The 18,374-nt window shown below is 44.3% G+C and overlaps 1 protein-coding gene across 2 annotated transcripts in view; it reads left to right on the top strand.

The window, feature by feature from the left end:
- LOC135388835 (actin-related protein 8-like) overlaps positions 1–18,374 on the top strand; it is a 39,159-nt gene that overhangs the window by 19,106 nt on the left and 1,679 nt on the right. For both annotated transcript variants that reach the window (XM_064618679.1, XM_064618680.1), the window contains exons 3-14: positions 2,406–2,480; positions 2,807–2,977; positions 3,046–3,156; positions 3,339–3,443; positions 6,336–6,509; positions 6,648–6,758; positions 7,322–7,437; positions 7,526–7,679; positions 11,313–11,387; positions 12,174–12,320; positions 14,684–14,909; positions 16,841–16,998. In XM_064618679.1, coding sequence (XP_064474749.1) covers positions 2,421–2,480; positions 2,807–2,977; positions 3,046–3,156; positions 3,339–3,443; positions 6,336–6,509; positions 6,648–6,758; positions 7,322–7,437; positions 7,526–7,679; positions 11,313–11,387; positions 12,174–12,320; positions 14,684–14,909; positions 16,841–16,998 — 1,608 coding nt within the window. In that variant the 5' untranslated portion in view covers positions 2,406–2,420. The remainder of the gene's footprint in view (positions 1–2,405; positions 2,481–2,806; positions 2,978–3,045; positions 3,157–3,338; positions 3,444–6,335; positions 6,510–6,647; positions 6,759–7,321; positions 7,438–7,525; positions 7,680–11,312; positions 11,388–12,173; positions 12,321–14,683; positions 14,910–16,840; positions 16,999–18,374) is intronic.

Below are 18,374 nucleotides of genomic sequence, written 5' to 3'. Positions count from 1 at the left end.
CCACCTTCCTTGCATTTATGCTATTGTATCAGTCCCCGTTTTTCTTGTTTGGATAACGCGGGATTCGGATAAGTCGAGCCAACCGGTGGTGTAGTGGTAGCATATCTGACCGGAAATCAGAAGACCCAAGTTCGATTCCTGCCGTCAGCGCCTCTTTTCCCTGAGTTGTTGCATTCGTTGATTTCCGGGCGTATGAGGCATACATGTTTGTGTCGTCCCTATAAGCGTGGTCTGCCACGGCCAAATCTGGTTGTTCAAGCCAGGATAAACGGGGGTTATCTGTTATCCTTCCCTATCTCTCGCTGTTGTTTTTCGTTTGTTTGTTTTTTGTCATAGACACTTTCGTGAAATCTCAGACTTTGAGAGAACGCTCGAACAATGACACTGATGCTTTCTAAGTTCAATACGTACATGTTTTCGCTTGGTGGAAGAGTGGTCCACCACGAAAACTTGTACGCATTAAACTTAGGAGGCTTCAGTGTCATTGTTTCAGTGTTCTGCAGCCCTGTTGGACGTGACTCTCCTTGTGTGCCTTCTTCTACTTCGGCTAGAAAGTAAGGAAGGAGAATATTATATAAGGGCGACCTCTTGCCACTATAACATTATTCTTGCTGCACCCCTTCGATCGCGGCTCTGTAACAGAGGGCAAACTAATGCTCTGACCTCCTTTCATCTTGGAAGTGATGGCTCCCAAACTGCATATCATTTCAAAGATGCGTTCAGTACACCCACATATACTTTACCCATACGGCACCTGAACTTCCTGCTCACAAGAAACATACTGTCCCATACATTACATATTTCCAGTCCACTTCAGCAACTCACGCAGTGCCCCGTGACAAATTCGCACCTTTTTCCGCACCTCCGATTTCACCTTCTTACGCTATCTTTTCTAAGTAGGAACCCCGTACGTATATCATATGTATATATATGGCACACATTTCAGTCACAATCTTATATAACAACTTATAGCCGCCACACACATGCATATTCTTCCGTGAGCGTTCCGTAAACCGCGGCGGTATATCGGCCGATAAAGCATCAAGTCCCGTGATGAGCGTGCAAGATGGCAACGTTGTTCGCATATATGTACATTCCTCCCCTTGTTCCTATGCTCCCGCAGTGAGAGAGCTTTTGCCCCGTTTCTCACACCTGCGGACTCCGAGGGCGGTCCATTATACCGGTGCTTTCTTTAATTTAGGCTTAGCAACAGTCGGGGGTAAGCATCGGCGGCGAGGCTCAAACGAAGCTCTCCGCCTCCCCTGCTGTTTTCGAACCAACTCCATTTTGTTCGCGTCCTCAAACAGTGCCCCGGAAAACGTCTCATGTTTTCAGATGCGAGAACCGCGGGCTTTAACGAAACGCGGGATCGAGTTTGCGCATGTTGGAAGGCAGATCCGGTTCCCGGATGTGTACCGATGATTTACGGTATTGGATTGTTGCGCATGCGTGTGCGGTCGTGTAATAATGCTTTCGAGAGCAACAGCGGAATGCCTGAAGTTTATGGTGTGTTTTCCTAAGAGAGGTCTTGTGAAAGGCCGACGGACATGCATAAACTGGGTACGGGAATAAGCAGGATATTTTTTACACCGCAGGGTTTCTTCTAATTTGTTTAACGCGCGCGAGTAAAATATAGTTATCGCGCATGAGCCGCAACTTACAAAGCCCGAATAGCTGCGATGTCGTGCGGTGTAAAAAGATGCGTTATTTCATTTCTTTTTGTTTGTTTACTCTCATTATTATGATTGTTAGAGATCACCACCGGACTTAGCTCAACAGGATATTGGGAAAGTATTGACTAAATCCATGACCATCTCTATAATACATATTATAGAGATGGTCGTGACTAAATCAAAGCAGTATACGTTTGCTATTTTGTGCAGAAATATTAGTAATGGACTGATCGCGAGGATTAACGGTACGAAAAGCTTAGGGAGCCGCTTCCTGATGCAGAATAAACCGATTATGCCGGCTTTCAGAGCGTCCCGGTGACAGCAAATTACAGTTCCTGCTCAATAATTTCGACGTTACTGAGTAGTGAAACCATGAGTTCCGCTCGCTTGTTCCGAACATGCTTTCTGCATTTTTATTCATCGCTGCGAAGAATTGAAGTATTTCTGTGCGTGAATACCAATGAAATCTCGTCTTTTCACTTAGAGCCCATTTCTCGCGCGCTCTGAAAGGCGCATGTATGGCACTCGCGTTGGTTTCGGTTTCGAATTCGTCGCGTCGATGTGGTACGCACTGTCTCGTACTGACCCAAGAAACAACACTGAGAGGTTTACTTGTTGTTTACTAAGCACCCTAATTCTAAAGCGAATAGGATGCTTATTAGTGCTTTATATACCTATTCGCTTCTGATTTCAACAGATTTCAACCTTCGTTTTTCTCGTATCACCTTTTAGTCAAACTGAAACAACATGGCGCCTACGCCGACGAAAAAACCGGGTATCTCCAGCTTTCCCGAGGTGCCTGTTGAGGTAAATATAAAACATCGTCCTCATTCTTGCTGAAAACAGAAGAACCTAACGCTGAAGATAAGTTGCAGTCACGAAGCAGCATATTTTCACTCCCAGCGTGCATACACAATCGTGCTATATGTTCGCGCCGGCAAGGTTCCTTCGCGCATATCGTGTTGTTTGTCATTGTTTCATAGTATGCAGTCAGCCAAGTTTCTAATCCTACCATGTGAGACACATTAGAGCTAATACGTTAGTTTACTACAGTGACAGGTTTTGTATTTGAATGCGCTCTCTCGTTACTGTCTGCGATACACGATTTGAAACTCTTGTGTAATCTTTTTCAGCCTATTCAAGCAACCGCCATAGTAATCATTCATCCTGGATCTATGACCCTAAGAATCGGGCGAGCCTCGGACTCATATCCCCATTCTATTCCTCACGTTATTGCACGGCCATGCACAAACCTGACCGTGCTACCTCATGTTGATCCCATCCTTGTACCTCAAGTTGAAACGGTAATCGACGAGAAAAATCGGAATGAAAGAGGAGAGCAAGCCTTAACTCTGTATTTGAATTCTTCCAGGAACCTGAAACGATCGCTACCATAGAAGAAGGTTGTGAAGTTGTCGGGAATCTTTTAGCATCGTGCCTTACGTCAGAAGGAAGAGTACGGTATACCTTTCCAACAGACAAGGTTCGTACGCATTTTGTACACTGTGTGATCCGAGGCAACCAGAGCAAATGTGAGTGACTGATGTGCTAGGCGAATTCTCTCTTCATTATGAAAAATCCATGGAAGAACATAACATAAAACCCCCTCTTGATTTCTGTAACCCGCATTTTTTATCCCTATCATTTTCTCTTTTCCTGCTGCAGATTCATCTATACAATCAACATGCAAAACCAAATGTGTTGGCTGGAAGCTGTGACCTCCACTGGACAAAACGAAGTCATCCGCATGATTATATCGTTGGAGAAGAGGTGATAGCAACATATCTCAGGCTTATGCTTATACCACTGGCATATGATATCTGTGCATGACAAGGCAGACATCCCCAACGGTTGAGATGAGTCATTGGGGTCGGTCTGTATGAATAATTATCCAAGTCGCTTGTATTTCTTAACAGACATTAAAGGGGTCGCGAGAGGTCATCCCAGGTTATTCCAGATAAACGTAAAAAACGGTGCTTTGCGCCGACGTGAACCTGCGTTGAAAGTTTCACTGTGGAGAGGGTAATAGAAACGGGGAAAATGGTCACCGCGGATACAGAAACTCACGCGGCACTGACATCACAAACCTCACTGCCGCCAGAGTCACGTGCATACGGCTGCCAACGGGAATGGATGCAACTCTGAAGCCTGTGACGTCTGCGCTTTGCTCGAGAGTGTGTTCGAGGGCTTGTATCTTGTTAAGTACGACAAGTAGAATGATAATCCTTTTTTCCTTAGTATTCTGGCTTACAGTACAATGCGTCCATGATGTAATGAACCACATCTATGAACGTGTCTCAACCTTTTTAATAACTCAAAATGATAAATGGATGAGAGTGTTTCAGTATTTCACTTTTGTTGCATCGCATAAATGCAAGAGACAGGCAGTGCAGTGAGAAATTAGGAACAGGATAACATGCAGATAGTTCTGTTCAGCTGTTGCTGACGGCCTCACAAAGGGGGCATATCGAGGTGATGTGCAAGTGGTGAGGAAAATTTGATGTTCTAAAGATCTGGTACGGTTAATCCGCTGTAAGCACCATGGGGGCGTCAGAGGGGTCGTGAAACCATTTTCACACTTGTGAAAAAATGACATGGTAAACATTGATTTATATCTGCTAAACATGCACATCAAGATGCTATGTTTCTGCGATCCTATGTTATGACGCTGAAGGAGACAAGACAACCTTCATGGTGCGGCAATTAACGAGAACTGGTTTAATGACAACTGATCGTACCGAAGGCTCTGCAGCTCGCGCCAGGTCAAGAAGAAGATCGTGGTGACGATGGCGACGGGCCGCTAAAAAGCTATTGCGCTCAGAAGGCCGCGCGCTCTGCAAGCTTCTCAGTCGTGTTCAACTCATCACCTCCTCGCCTGTTTTTGGAGTGACGTCTCTAAAACTGAAGAAAGTGTATACTTTTCCGTTTCCATGACGACACAGACAGTTATAAAAGGAGGCAGGCACCGCAGAATGGCCTTCGTTATGGTGACATTCGGGCACGTCGAGCAAGCGTGCACAGCTGAAACTTCGCTTCCCGTCTGTCTCCCGACGCCTCTCAGCGCCGTCCGGTGCCACCATCAGCGGTGGCTTGAAAATGTCGCAGTTTTAAAAACCCAACAGTTCAAAAGGAATCCAAAACAGTCCAAATGAGGAGTGTGAGACTTCTCGTGTCGAATCTACGGACTATAACGTATGAAATGGTGCAATTCATTTAGTGAGTTGCATGTGGTTTCTCAACCCCTTTAAGGCTTACACCGAGTTATTTTTGTTTAATACTATCAGCTACTGCTCCTGATACTGACTGGTGCCAAGTGGACTCATAGGGCAGGTAGTGTCATGATATGGGATATGCCACACAAAATGTTTGCTCATGCACCGGTTTGTGATGACAAGTGGCCAAGTTCCCCCTTCCAGGGCTTGAATGCGCTGAAATCTACCTGCAACAATTTAGCAAAGCGTATCCCTCCACCCGTTATCCGCTGAGAACGTGCACAGGGACTATGATTAGAGCCTGAAGTTGTAGGGTTTTACCCGATTCTTCCCTGAATTTGCACCCCGAATTGAAGGTTGCCTCTTTAGCCCGATTTTTGCCTTGCAAATTGCCCTCACTTGGATGTCTGTAGGAATGCACTAACGTACTTGTCTGGCAGCAAGTGCAGTTACATCACCGTTTGTACCAAACCACTACAGTTACTTTGACTAACTGAGCCTGATTTCTCCCGGAATTTAGCCTACTGGAAGTTTTTCCACCCGAATTTGAATGAATTTAGTGCACATGTTTATTTACTCGATTTTTACCCCCCGAATTTAGAAAAAAATATTTCCCGAAAACTTCAGGCTCTAACTATGATGCTTGCAGTCAGAGGTTGCACTATAGTGCGACTAATGGTGAGATTGAACACACTTATAAATGTAGAAGGGCTAGGGCAAGATACCGCACGGCAACCCGGTATGGTAACCCGAGACAAGAAACGAGACGCAAATGCGGGGGGGGGGGGGACACGTTCTCAATGTAACGTTGAACATTCTCAACTTTAAAATCTTCTTCGCTGACACCTGCGCTAGTTGGGTGTCCATTTACATACTCTCAGTAATAAATTGAAAAGTGTTGGTGTTCCATGACTTTGAGACTTAAAAGCGATGGTCGCATCTATTCCAGTTGATTTAGATACTTTAGTGTCATTTTATTCCTCATGGACCACTGACCATCGTATCAAAAATCCTACGCGAAAGAGTGGCTTAGTTTGACTGGTATTCAATGGAATATATGACAAGGGCAAATGCCGGACGTTGAGAGTATGCTGGAATTCCCTCTCTGGAGGAAATGTCACTCTCTAAGAAGTGAGGGCGCGACCTTGTGAAAAATGAATGCCGCGGCTGTGCAGGCTCCTGGACGGCGCCTTTCTCCTCTGAGCGGCGCCCTCTCACTCTTCCGCTACACCACGGCGCCGGAGCCTCTGCAGCTGCGGAAGCAGCGTTGGTCTTTAAAGTTTGTCGATTTAATATCTAAGCACTTTTTGGATAAAAATTTGAAAAAGGTAGATTGTGAGCCAATGACGAACGTAACATGGTGGTATCGGTTTCATAGATGGGTTTACAGATGCATCCGTCCCTTTAACTCAACATTTACATGAACATTAACATTTAACATCTTATCTAGGTGCTGCACCTGAACCCTTCAGACCGGTACCACGTTCATTGGCCAATTAGACGTGGCCATTTAAACCTGCATCCCGGAGTGGGAGGTTCATTAACTGCAGTGATGGCTGACTTAGAAGCTATCTGGGGAACAGCTATTCAACAGTACCTGGACATTCCTTTAAAAGATCTCAAGGTATGAATCAAACTCCTGAATCACCAAAGTATATACGTACTACACACATGACATGTAGTAAATGTCATGTTACGGAACATGTTCATCCTTTCGTGTTTATTTTTGTTCCCCCTCTTTTAATTGCGTGCCTTTTCTCAGCATTACAGGGCCCTGCTAATTATCCCTGACGTCTACACCCGCGAACATGTTAGGGAGATGATTAAGGTCATCCTCTTTCAGCTGGGGTTTGCTGCCTGCTTTGTGCACCTGGTAACAACATTATTGTTGCAAGAAAGTAACACTAAAAAATGTGAGACAACTTTGAGAGAAGTTCAACAAGGATGTTTGCTAACTTTTCAATGCTGTAGCTTTTGTCCATCATAGCATTAGCTCTGCATACTGTCAAACCCTTTAATTTTGAAGCTCCAATTTTTTGCGAATCATGCACAGGACATATAATCGCAGCGAACTCTGAATCTAGTGAATTCTCAATGCTATGATTTGTGGTTTGATTGGTTTGCTTCGTGGTAATCCCAAGGGTACCTGTACAGCGTTTGATAAAAGCGGAATTACGTATGCTTGTACTGTAAAGTATTTAAAACGTTTGATAGTAACCTGTACAGCAAGCTATAAAAGTAAAGTTTGCTATTGCAGCATATTTTTCAAGGAGTCAAATCCTTGCGAAATTTTTTGTGTGCCGTTAGAATTAAAAAAATTTTCAATTCGAGAAAATTGGGGTTTTGTTAATGCAAGGGGTTTTGCAGTATGTTAGAGTATCCTTTATGATGTTGTTTAACAAGCAACTCAATATACTCACTGGTCTCTTGTTTTAGGAGTCTGTTTGTGCCACATTTGGAGCTGGTCTAAGCTATGCTTGTGTTGTTGATGTGGGAGATCAGAAGACAAGCGTTTGCTGTGTGGAAGATGGCATATCCTGTCGGGCAACCAGGTCGGGTGGTGTTACCGTCATTGAACTTGTTTTTTGCATATCCCCCATGACCGCTTCGATAAAAGAAACTTATTTCAACCTCTTTCAGGCTAGTCATGGAATACGGTGGTGCTGATATCACTCACCTTTTCCACTACCTGCTTCTGAAGAATGGGTTCCCATATACAGAATGTAATTATGAGAACTTCCCGGATGCAATGCTACTTCAAGAACTCAAAGAAAGCATGTGCCATGTGAATCTTGTAAGCATAGATTGTCTTCTTTATCCCTCTGTGCTTATGTGCAAGCACAATAGCTACACTACGTATTTACCTGACTCCGATGTATCTTATTTTATTTTTTTCACCGGAACAGAAAGCAGCACTGTTTCACAATTGCAAGCAAAAACATGTCGTTCCTCCCATATTGAGCAAGAATTGAGTAATTTCGAAAATCGGTGGTATACACAGCTAAAATATTATGTGATTAGTGTTTAAATCATAGTATCATAGTTGTGTACCTGCTGAACTTGAATGTAGCTGAACACAAGTGCACGGACTGCAGCCAAAAACTAGAGCTGGGCGAATATTCAAAATTTCGAACGCGAATCGAATACTTTACTCTATTTGAACGGTATATTGCAAACGAATTTTGTTTATTCGATATTTTCGAATAGTTTTCCAATTGTTCCGGAATATGTACACCGCGGCACCTCTGTGACTCCATTGGTGCACTTCGGCCCTATCGCCATCGCCACCACCACAATCATCATCGTCATCATTGTGGGTGTGTGCGTACGAAAGTCTCGCACTGCCACAATGTGGTTCATACGGAGGACGAGGGGATGCCTGACGAGCCACAGGCAAAAAGGAGAAGTGCCGTATGGAACTAGTACTATGACTACTCCTAAGCTGCTGGAACATGTAAAACGTGTGGCGCAACACTACATGCACACCGATGGGTTCAGCGTCGGGTCTCGTTAACCATTTGTAGCGGCACAGATCGGCTTTCAATGGTTGTGAGAAGGAAGAGTACAAAGACACAAATCAGCAAAAGATAACTGACACGATGCAGCCCAAAGATCAACTGCCCGAGCGAAGGAAAGAGGCACTAAAATTGTGCGAATGGTTGCAATCGACTTGCAGCCGTTCAGTGTTGTGTAAGACCGGGGATTCCGTGATGGCTGAAGCTGCCCCAGGATATGCACTGCCTTCAAGAACCCTTTCTTGGGTTGCGATACCGAGACTTTACAGCGACACCAGGAAGCGAGTACAGGAGGAATTGCAGAAAGCTTCCAAAGAGGGCAGCCCACAACATTTACAACAGCTTGCTTTACTTCATGACAACTTGTAGTGCTCGTGATGCGTTCCTATCTAAGTCCCGAAGCACAGTTGTGCTACACCATATTTGACTGTGTATCTCCGCTACATATTATTGTAGTCCCTAATGTGTAAATGTACGCTATAGCTCCCAATAAACATATTCACAGCTTCTACAACGGGAGGGAAATATTTGTACCAGTGTAGTTTGTGAGCTGATGTAAGTGAAACCCGCGTATAACGATATCGACGGTAATCGCGAAATCCATCGTTATATGGGATACATCGTTAAACAAGAGATGACGTAAACAGCGCGTCCCAGAAAAGTCGCGCGTCACCTCGCGTGTAGCAAAAGAAAAAAAAACGCGAAGCTGTGTGAGATCGCACTGGCTTGGGAAAGCAGCGATCAGAACTCGTGGAGGGAACCAGGGAACATAGCGGACAACTTCTGGCAACAATACACGTCACCATTCCGCAAGTCGGATTCACCTAACGCCTGTGTGCTGTAGGAGAAGCTCGCTTTAGAACACTGCCGCGCAACTCGCGGGTGGAAAGCATGTGCTAGGCTTTTTGAATCATCTCGCGAATTTGAGCAGCATTGGCCAAGTACAGAGACAAAAAAAAGCGTTACCACCTACCGCATTCACTGACAGTATTGGAAAATGAACAGTCGCCGTCTATTTCCTTGCCTCAATTTATTATTTTGGTTTAATTCTTTTGATGTGAATTTCGGATTATACGAATTTTTTCCGCTACCCTTCGTATCATCGAGATTCTACTGTATCTTATCGCGGCGATTTTCGCTGCGAGGTTACGCGCACGAGACAGCGCCCAACATCGTTATATGAGTACCCGAAACCGCAGTCTCCATCGCTATACGCGGGTCGTTTCCCCATAGAAATGGTGTATATTTTGATGGTAAAATCATGAACAATCGTTTTACGAGTGATATCGTTATACGCGATATTGCTATCCGCGGGTTTTACTGTAGTTCCGAAACTAGAGGATACACGTTGCTGCAGAATGTATTAGATCTTCAGACTCCCGCTGCCAACGTAATTAATCCCGGCCACATAATGCACATCTCAAAGCCTGAAGTAGAGGAGACTATTTTCACTTTTTTGTTTATATAATCTGACAGAAAAGGCCATGGAAGAGCAGTAGCTGTTTGCTGATGGACATTCGGTGATACGAATTAGCTATTCGAAATATTCAAACAACCGTCAACAACTATTCAATTTGATTTGCAACTGCAAAAAAATATTGGAAACATATTCGTAGCGTGTCTGAAATATTCGTATTCAATTCACACGAAAATTTTGCTATTTGCCCAGCTCTACCAAAAGCCTCTCTTGTGAATTGGGACAACGGGAGTGAAAAGTACAGCAGGAGTTCAGTATATTAGGTGATGCAGTACCTTTGGATTGATGCTTTAAGAGAGAACTATCGTTTTTACAAACTGTGCAGCATAATATAACAGTTGATAGCACATGCCAAATATGGTAGGTGACAGAACCTACATTTTGTACACCCTGCAATAATCTCAACAATAGAGTATGAACGTACTAAATGTGACATCAAATGATTTCTCTAACTGCTAAGGACACCATCCCCTCCTTGTTTATACATTGAGCCTGAAGTTTTCAGGAAATATGTTTTTCTAAATTCGTTTGTTAAAATCGGGTAAATAAACATGTTCACTAAATTCATCTGAATTCGGGTAAAAACTTCCAGTATGCTAAATTCGGGGGGAAATCGTGCTCAGTTAAATGAACTGTACTGGTTAGGTACACACCTGCATTTGCCGCCAAACAAGTGCATTTCAACAGACGTCTCAGTGAGGGCAATTTGCCGGGTAAAAATCGAGTTTCACCCTAAAGAGGAAACTTTCAATTCAGGGTGCAAATTCAGGAAAGAATCAGGTTAAGAGCCTGAAGTTTTCTTCAGGCACTGCTTATACAGTAGTAAGCAAAATTAGTCAGAGAAGGGATTACGTATTTCAATATCTCTGATATCAAAATTCAGCCATCTTTCTGTTAGAATGACAACATCATAGCAAGCTGAAGAAACAAGGTATTCGAGACCTTCCCCTTTATTTATTTATTTATTACAGTCCGAACGTGTGAAGCATACAAGCAAGAAGGGGTGCTGATGCTATGCACACACACGGAGCAGCAGGCTATCTTCCACGATTAAAGAATGGCCGTTGATAAAAAAAGCACCAGCAGTGGGGATTCAATCCCATACCTTTCCTATTTCTGGTCACACCATGCTGGCTAGGAAACACACGAACACACACACCCTCAACACATCCTCTCGTACATTGTTGCTAGTCATACCCACATTCACACAGACAAACAAACTCATGGCAGGTGGCATCTTTACCAAGTAACATAGTTGCAGCTGACACAGTGAAACATTGAAGCACAGACACAACATAACAAGCATAACAACGCTCAGCTCTGGGTGTTGATCTAGCTGTTATGAAAGTGTTGTGTTCATCCTTCTACATCTCTTCATTGTCTTAACATTTGTTATTGTCCGTCCTAACGATTGTCTTCTGTATCTTTGTGGCAGGATATCTGTGGAGCTCGAGAACGTTCTTTTCAAGTGAAGCATCCATCAAAACCTCTCATAGAATACAAAATCAAGGTTAGTAAGAGCATGGTAATGGAAAATGTTCTGAACATGTGTGTTATATTATTAGACCCTTGTGTGTTCAGGTTTTATGCAGGGCCTCATTCCAGGAGCTGTAAAATAGTGTCAAGCGGGGTATATTTAGACTCTGAAGTTACAGGGCCCCGATTTAAACCGATTCTTCCCAGACTTTGCACCCCGAATTGAAGGTTGCCTCTTTGCCTCTTTGAAACCCAATTTTTACCCTGCAAATAGCACTTACTGACATGTCTGTAGGAATGCACACTAGCTTGTTTGGCAGCAAATGCAATTACATCAACGTTTGTACCAAACCAGCACAGTCCGTTTGTGTAATAGAGCCAGATTTCTCCTCGAATTTAGCATACCGGAGGGTTTTCCACCAAAATTTGCATGAATTTAGAGCACATGTTTATCTCCCCGATTCGTACACCCCGAATAGGGAAAAAAAATATTTCCTGAAAACTTCATGCTCTAGCTATATTGGGTATATGTCTGGTGGAGAAGCTTCATTTACACATTGTCTAGTTCTCTTTTGTGTATATTTGGATTTTACACAAGGTATTAATGATGCAAATCGGGAGTAAAAACAAGTTTTATGGAGTTCAACTCCAGCACACAAGGGTCTGTATGTAATTAGCATCAGTACTTGTCAGAAAAAATAGCATAAATGCGGACAAACTAATGGAAGACTCGACTTAACATTTATGATGCGAAAAGCCTGAGCATGAGAGTTGCCCACACTGCCACCGTGGCTTACAGCACTCTGATACATAATTTCAGGTTGGAGACGAATGCTTAATAGCGCCACTGGCATTGTTTCGTCCTGATATATTGGGCTTGACGGGACCGAAACAAGTTCGTGTCCAGCACAGGAATCCTGGCGACCCTGAAGATCCTCATGATGAAAACTATCTGATTCAAACGCAGGTGAGTAATATTCGTGATTTCCTGGCCCTGTAAAGTACCCACATCTGCATAACCAAGTAAAGAAAGCTAAAGACAGCATCGGATAGCAAACGGGAAAAAGAGGACGTGACGTCGTTATACATGTTCCCACCAGCACGGCAAGCGTGTGGCAGTGGTCTACGGTGGACTCCTCTTAAACGGAACTCTGAGGGAATGGAAGTCTTGTTCCATTTATCAGAAGCTTCATTTAAGCAAAGTACACTGATTTCATGAAATGCAACTTTATTTCAAGATCATCAATCTTCACTACCGTGTGTAGCAAGAGAAAAAAAAAAGAGTTAATGGCTGTTCTCTCCACATTTTGCGATTGCTTTTTTACGAAATATGCATACATGCCTGAGGCTCGGAAAAAATTTCACGCACAGTTCAATCGTCTACAATGTGGATTATCCTTCTGTCCAGCGGGCAAACAGCGCATCCTTTTTTTGCATCCTTTTCCCGTATCCAGGTTTCCCATATTGGGAAAAAATCTTCCCAGGAGAAGCATTGCAAAGGGTACTGCCCCGACAACAGTTTTATAGGCCGTGCAATCAAGGACACAGTCCACCCAGTGGCAGACTGCATTATCAAGGGGCCCTTCTACAACATATGAAGGACTGGCTCCCCTTTGCCTCCCTCCACTGCATGCGCAGATTTGGAGGGAGACCAGAGTTATTGGGAAAATTTACTCCAGGAATGGGCAAGATTTTGTCGCAGAGCAGACCGATATTACCTGTCAGTATCATGTGGCATCGTCCACATCCTCATTCAATGCGCGGCCTGTTAAGACGACAGCGTTGACTTTTGTGTATCAAATTTCACAATTTCTGTTTTTGATTCGCTCACATGATCATGTCCTTGAATTATTCGCGACATTGACGATAGCAAAAGCCATTTCCGGGACTGTTTCTTGACAGGCTTCATGAGGACACGTGGACACGAGCTAAGCCTAACATTGTACAAGTGACTGCTAGATTGTATTGCACCAGCTATGACTTCCGTGCGGGTTGTGAGACGTGAATGGTAGTCTGCCAGGTTCATTGGCACCTCGGTTCCTCCACTCTGTTCGGCTTACCCGAAGTGCACAAAACGGGTTGTTTCAATTATCCGAAGATTGTTATCATTGTACGTTTAGGAAACGTACCAAAATTTATCCAATTTATCCTAAGTTATCCGTTTATCCAAAATTTCCGTTTAACAGAGTTTCGTGTACTTTTGCAGAGTGGTGTCACCACAGCCGGTTACATTCACATGGAATACTCCGCTGAACGCGTTCGTGAATGTCTGTTTCTTTACAAAAGAGCCCATTGAATATTGCATCCATATCTCATCCACCCACGTTTAATTAACAGTAGCGATGTGTTCAAGGAATGCACCTCCGGTCCCTTTGATGCCTTTTCAGAAAAATTAGAGCTGAATTTGTCCATTGTTGCTCAGGAACATCACTGAGCAAACTTGGCATCCATCTTGCACAGACCTTTCCATAATGAAGCCGACCTGACAGAATTGTTCTGATGCTTGAGCATCCGAATCCAGTGCCAGGAGGCATATGCATATGAACTTCACCAATGATGGGACAACAACCTTTTCCCACAATATTCCGAAGTGCTGGAACGACATCCTTTACTGTTGCCAAACGGTTGGCCTCTCGCAATGCTGTCCATTGTGCACGTTTTCACGGCTCCCTATGATGCATAAGGCCCCTGTTTTTCTGCAATTCCGCGAAATTTTGTGGAATCCGGAATTCATCGTGGAATCCCTTATTTTGCACGGAATTTCGCGGAAACCTGATCGGATCGAAGGGCACTTTCTCAAATAAATTATTTGGGAAAAGTGCAGGTTGGTTCATAACACACAAGAGACTGAAGCACAATAGCAACGTTTAGCAACAATAGCAACAATAGCAAGCAAGTAACGTTTAATCTACCTAAAGGCTATCTCAGTAAATCTATGACCTCGACAGAGCAGAAACATCTTTGCTTACATTGGCACAGTGGTGCAGGTAGAGGACCTAGTGCATTGCTGGTGTTCCTTCGGTAGATACATCAGTAGAATGTCTCTTTATTGGCTGATGTGCTTATTTGATGCTGTGATTATTGGGTGTAATTCTACTGCGCTACTGTCTTGCTGTGCAAGCCATCTGCTAAAAAGTGTGAAGGGAACATGCAGGAGCAAGTGTGGTGATGTCTGTAGCACATTAGTGCTACTGTACCTGCCATGGCTGAGTTATCCTTTTTTTGTCACTAACTTGGCTTCTAGGTATTATGAGAAGTCTACATGTTCTTGTAGTTCTCATTTTCTCATGTTCTCTACACGTGCGCATCATTGTGGCTTATACTTCCCAGAGGCGAGGAGCCAGAGAAGTTGTCGACGGTTCCCAAGCATCCGACGCAGCATCTCAACTAGACGACAGCCAGATGGGACAGGCTGGCCTGGACGACGACGATGTCGTGGCTCCTGAAGCAGCATCTGTAGCTTCTTCTGCAACTATGCGAGATAACGATGGAGAATTTCAGTGTGATCAGTTGCTTGGGATCGACCAGGCCATCATACAGTGTGTTGACCGTTGTGGTAAGTTGTTCAATGCCATATCAGTTTCAGAGAGCCTGTTTTTCAGAGGCTATCTGACATGCATCACAATAATGCATAAGACCCTGGTTTTTCCGCTCCGGAGTTCATTGTGGAATCCTTCGTCTGGCACAGAATTTTGTGGAATTCCTTATTTTGCATGAAATTTTGTGGAAATTGATTGTGTCGAAGGATGACGTGATTGGCGTGATGTGAATGGTTACTACGACATATAGCATATCAGGAGAAGTATTGCACGCTCATGCAAAAGAGCATCAGATAAAGACACATGCTTTGCACGCTCCCAACTGCTCCCAGGTACATGTGACCCTTCGACGTATTTACTTGCATATTCTGCGCCGTCGCATAATTTGTGCACCTCTAAAACTGACAAGAAAACAAAAAATTGCATAATTTGCACACCTGCGTTTTCGCGTGCACATATGTGGCAAGCACGACTTAGTGACTGTGGCGATTGCTTTTGTGCAACGCCATCAGTGTTACCAAAGTTATTGCAGTGCTTTTGTTTCATTTGCGCACACTTTCAGGTGATGGTCAACTGAAGCGATGGACGATACTGTGACTCAAACCGCAAAATGCGGAAAGAAACACTTGACAAACTCTCTATGACAAACCTTACAACAGAACATAACAATGTTGGCGAACATAGCATGCTTTCGGTTGTCAAGTGCGACTAGCGGCGTCTTCCAACAGAGTCTCAACGTATCTCACCGGTATAGAAGCGGTAGTGGGCCGGCATTTTGCCTCTCGACTGTTGGTGGTTGCGCAGTATTTAGGTACTTCTTTTGCGCTCGCGCAGTGCAGTGATAACGTGAATATCGGCTCTACTGAGAGCCTAAATACCGGCCTAAAGAGCCTTAAAGACCGGCATACTAAAATTTTGAAATTTTGCGTCATTTCAATATTGTAACGAACGTTCCCGTGCGATTTGCGCACCCCAAACTTTTCCCGACTTTTTTTAGGAGGAAAAGTGCGCAAATTATGCGAGTAATTTGGGTAATTGGGTTTTGGAACGGAATGCGGGCGCTTGCTCCGAAGGTAGCGTCTATTGCGATCAAGTATTTGTCAATTCCTTTTAACTCTGTAGATGATGAAAAATCTTTCAGCGGGTATAAAATGATTCTAGGCGACAGACGGCATTCGCTGTCATAGGAGTACACAAAACAACAACAACTGTTTTTGGAAATAATGAATGAGGAGTTTCATCCCCAGGGGCGATACTCTCCCACAGTGAATATCACAGAGCTCAGAGTTGCGTCCATTCCCATTGGCTTCAGTAAGCATGTGACTTCTCACACACTGCCTCACTGGCAGTGGCGAGGGCTGTGATGTCAAAGCTGCATGAGTTTCAGTATTTGTGGTGCCCATTTTGTCCGCTTCTATTGCCCTACTCATTGTGAAACTTTCAATGCACGTTCATATCGGTGCAAAGAACCGTCGTTTACATTTATCTCGGATAACCTGGGACGACTGGTCGCAACCCCTTTAAGATCGCTTAGGTTGTGGTTTGTAATTTCCAACTGTGTCCCGGCATATTTCCCCTTTGACCTTGAAATGGGGTTGTATGCTGGTGACTCGTCTTCTAGTGTCCCCTCCAGTTCAGTTAAAGAGTTGCTTGTAGTTTTTGGAACAGCATCGCTACAACAAAGTCAAGGAGAAGAAGAACAAGAGGACCACAGGAAGCATTTTGAGAGGAGTGCCCAGTGTTGAAGTTTTGATCTGCCCGACGGATTAGATATTGCCAGTGACTAGAGAGTGTTGGCACAGTTAAACGATACTGGCTGACTAACTCTGTGACTAACACAATTCCAATATCACACCGCTTTCCGAGAGTGGTTCAGCTGTATGAAGGACGTTTTCGTTCACTCGCTGTTGGACTCTCCTAACCATAATGCTGTGCTTTCTCATTCCAGACTCTGACGATCTGAAGAGGAAGATGTTCAGCTGCATCCTTGTTGTTGGTGGAGGCTCCATGTTCCCTGGTATTCACACTTGGCTTCAAAATAGGCTCTCTGTGCAGATCCCCATTATGTACAGAGCAGAGCAAATCGACATCATCACAAGGCCAAAGGTCTGCTGGAAATCAAATTTGTTGCTGTATACCCTAAGCATCTCATGAAATCCTTAACTTTGCAGAGCAGCATGCAGCAGCATGCATGTTTTGCAGTTAGTCAGTGAACATGTTATCTCACCTGGTAACACGTTCACGTGCAGCCCTCTTGCAGGCTGGGCAGTATGTTGAACATCTTCTGACACTAGCTTTCTGTTTCCCCTTTTTCTGATGAAGAGCATCCGCTCGAAGCGTCAAACATCCTATGTGTCGTCCTCCCAGTTTTTTCCTTTTCCTTTCCTTTCCTTATCTTTTTCCTTTTCCTTTCGGGTACACTAGTCCCGGTTTTTACTCTACTGTCCAACCATTAAAGAAATTCCACTTCAGAAAGGGGTGTTCCAGGTACAGTAAAACCCGCGGATAGCGATATCGCGTATAACGATATCCCTATAAAACGATGGTTCATGATTTTACCGTCAAAATCTACATTGGTTCTATGGGGAAACGACCCGCGTATAGCGATGGAGACCGCGGTTCCGAGTATTTGTATAACGATATTGGACGCTGTCCCGTGCGCGTAACCACGCGGCGATTTTCGCCGCGATAAGATACAGTAGAGTCTCGATGCTACGAATCTCACGGGGTAGCGGAAAAAATTCGTATCATCCGAAATTCACATCAAAAGAATTAAACCAAAATAAAAATTGAGGCAAGAAAATAGACAGCGACTGTTCATTTTCCAATACTGTCAGTGAAAGAGGTAGGTGGTAACGCTTTTATGTCTCCGTATTTGGCCAATGCTGCTCAAATTCGCGAGATCATTCAAATGGCCTAGCACGTGCTTTCCACCCGCGAGTCGCGCGACAGTGTTCTAAATCGAGCTTCTCCTAGAGCACGCAGGCGTTAGGTGAAGCCGACTTGCGGAATGGTGATGTGTAGTGTTGCCAGAAGTTGTCCTGCTATGTTGTCTGGTTCCCTACACGAGGTCTGATCGCTGTTTTCCCAAGCCACTGCGATGTCACACAGCTTCGCGTTTCTTTTTTTTTTTTTAGCATCTGTTTCTTTTTCTTTTGCTACACGCGGGGTGGCGCGCGACTTTTCGGGGACGCGTTATTTAGGTCAGCCCTCGTTTAGCGATGTACCCCGTATAACGATGGAATTCGCGATTACCGTCAATATCGTTATACGCGGGTTTCACTGTACTTTTTCAATGTAGTATTGAAGACCCTCCTAACTCAAACGGTGCTTTAGCCTAAGGGTGTGTTCACACGAGGGACGCATCCCCGGGATAATTCCGCGGAGGGTGTAAACGTAAGAGCCAATGTCTTCAAAATGTGCGTCTTCTCCGGTCGGCGGAGGACCGGAATCCCACCACGGACCATTCGTCTCCGACCCAC

The sequence above is a fragment of the Ornithodoros turicata genome, chromosome 3, assembly GCF_037126465.1.
Source record: "Ornithodoros turicata isolate Travis chromosome 3, ASM3712646v1, whole genome shotgun sequence".
NCBI lineage: Eukaryota > Metazoa > Arthropoda > Arachnida > Ixodida > Argasidae > Ornithodoros > Ornithodoros turicata.
The sequence above is the reverse complement of the archived record's forward strand: the minus strand, read 5'-3'. Positions and strand labels throughout refer to the sequence as shown.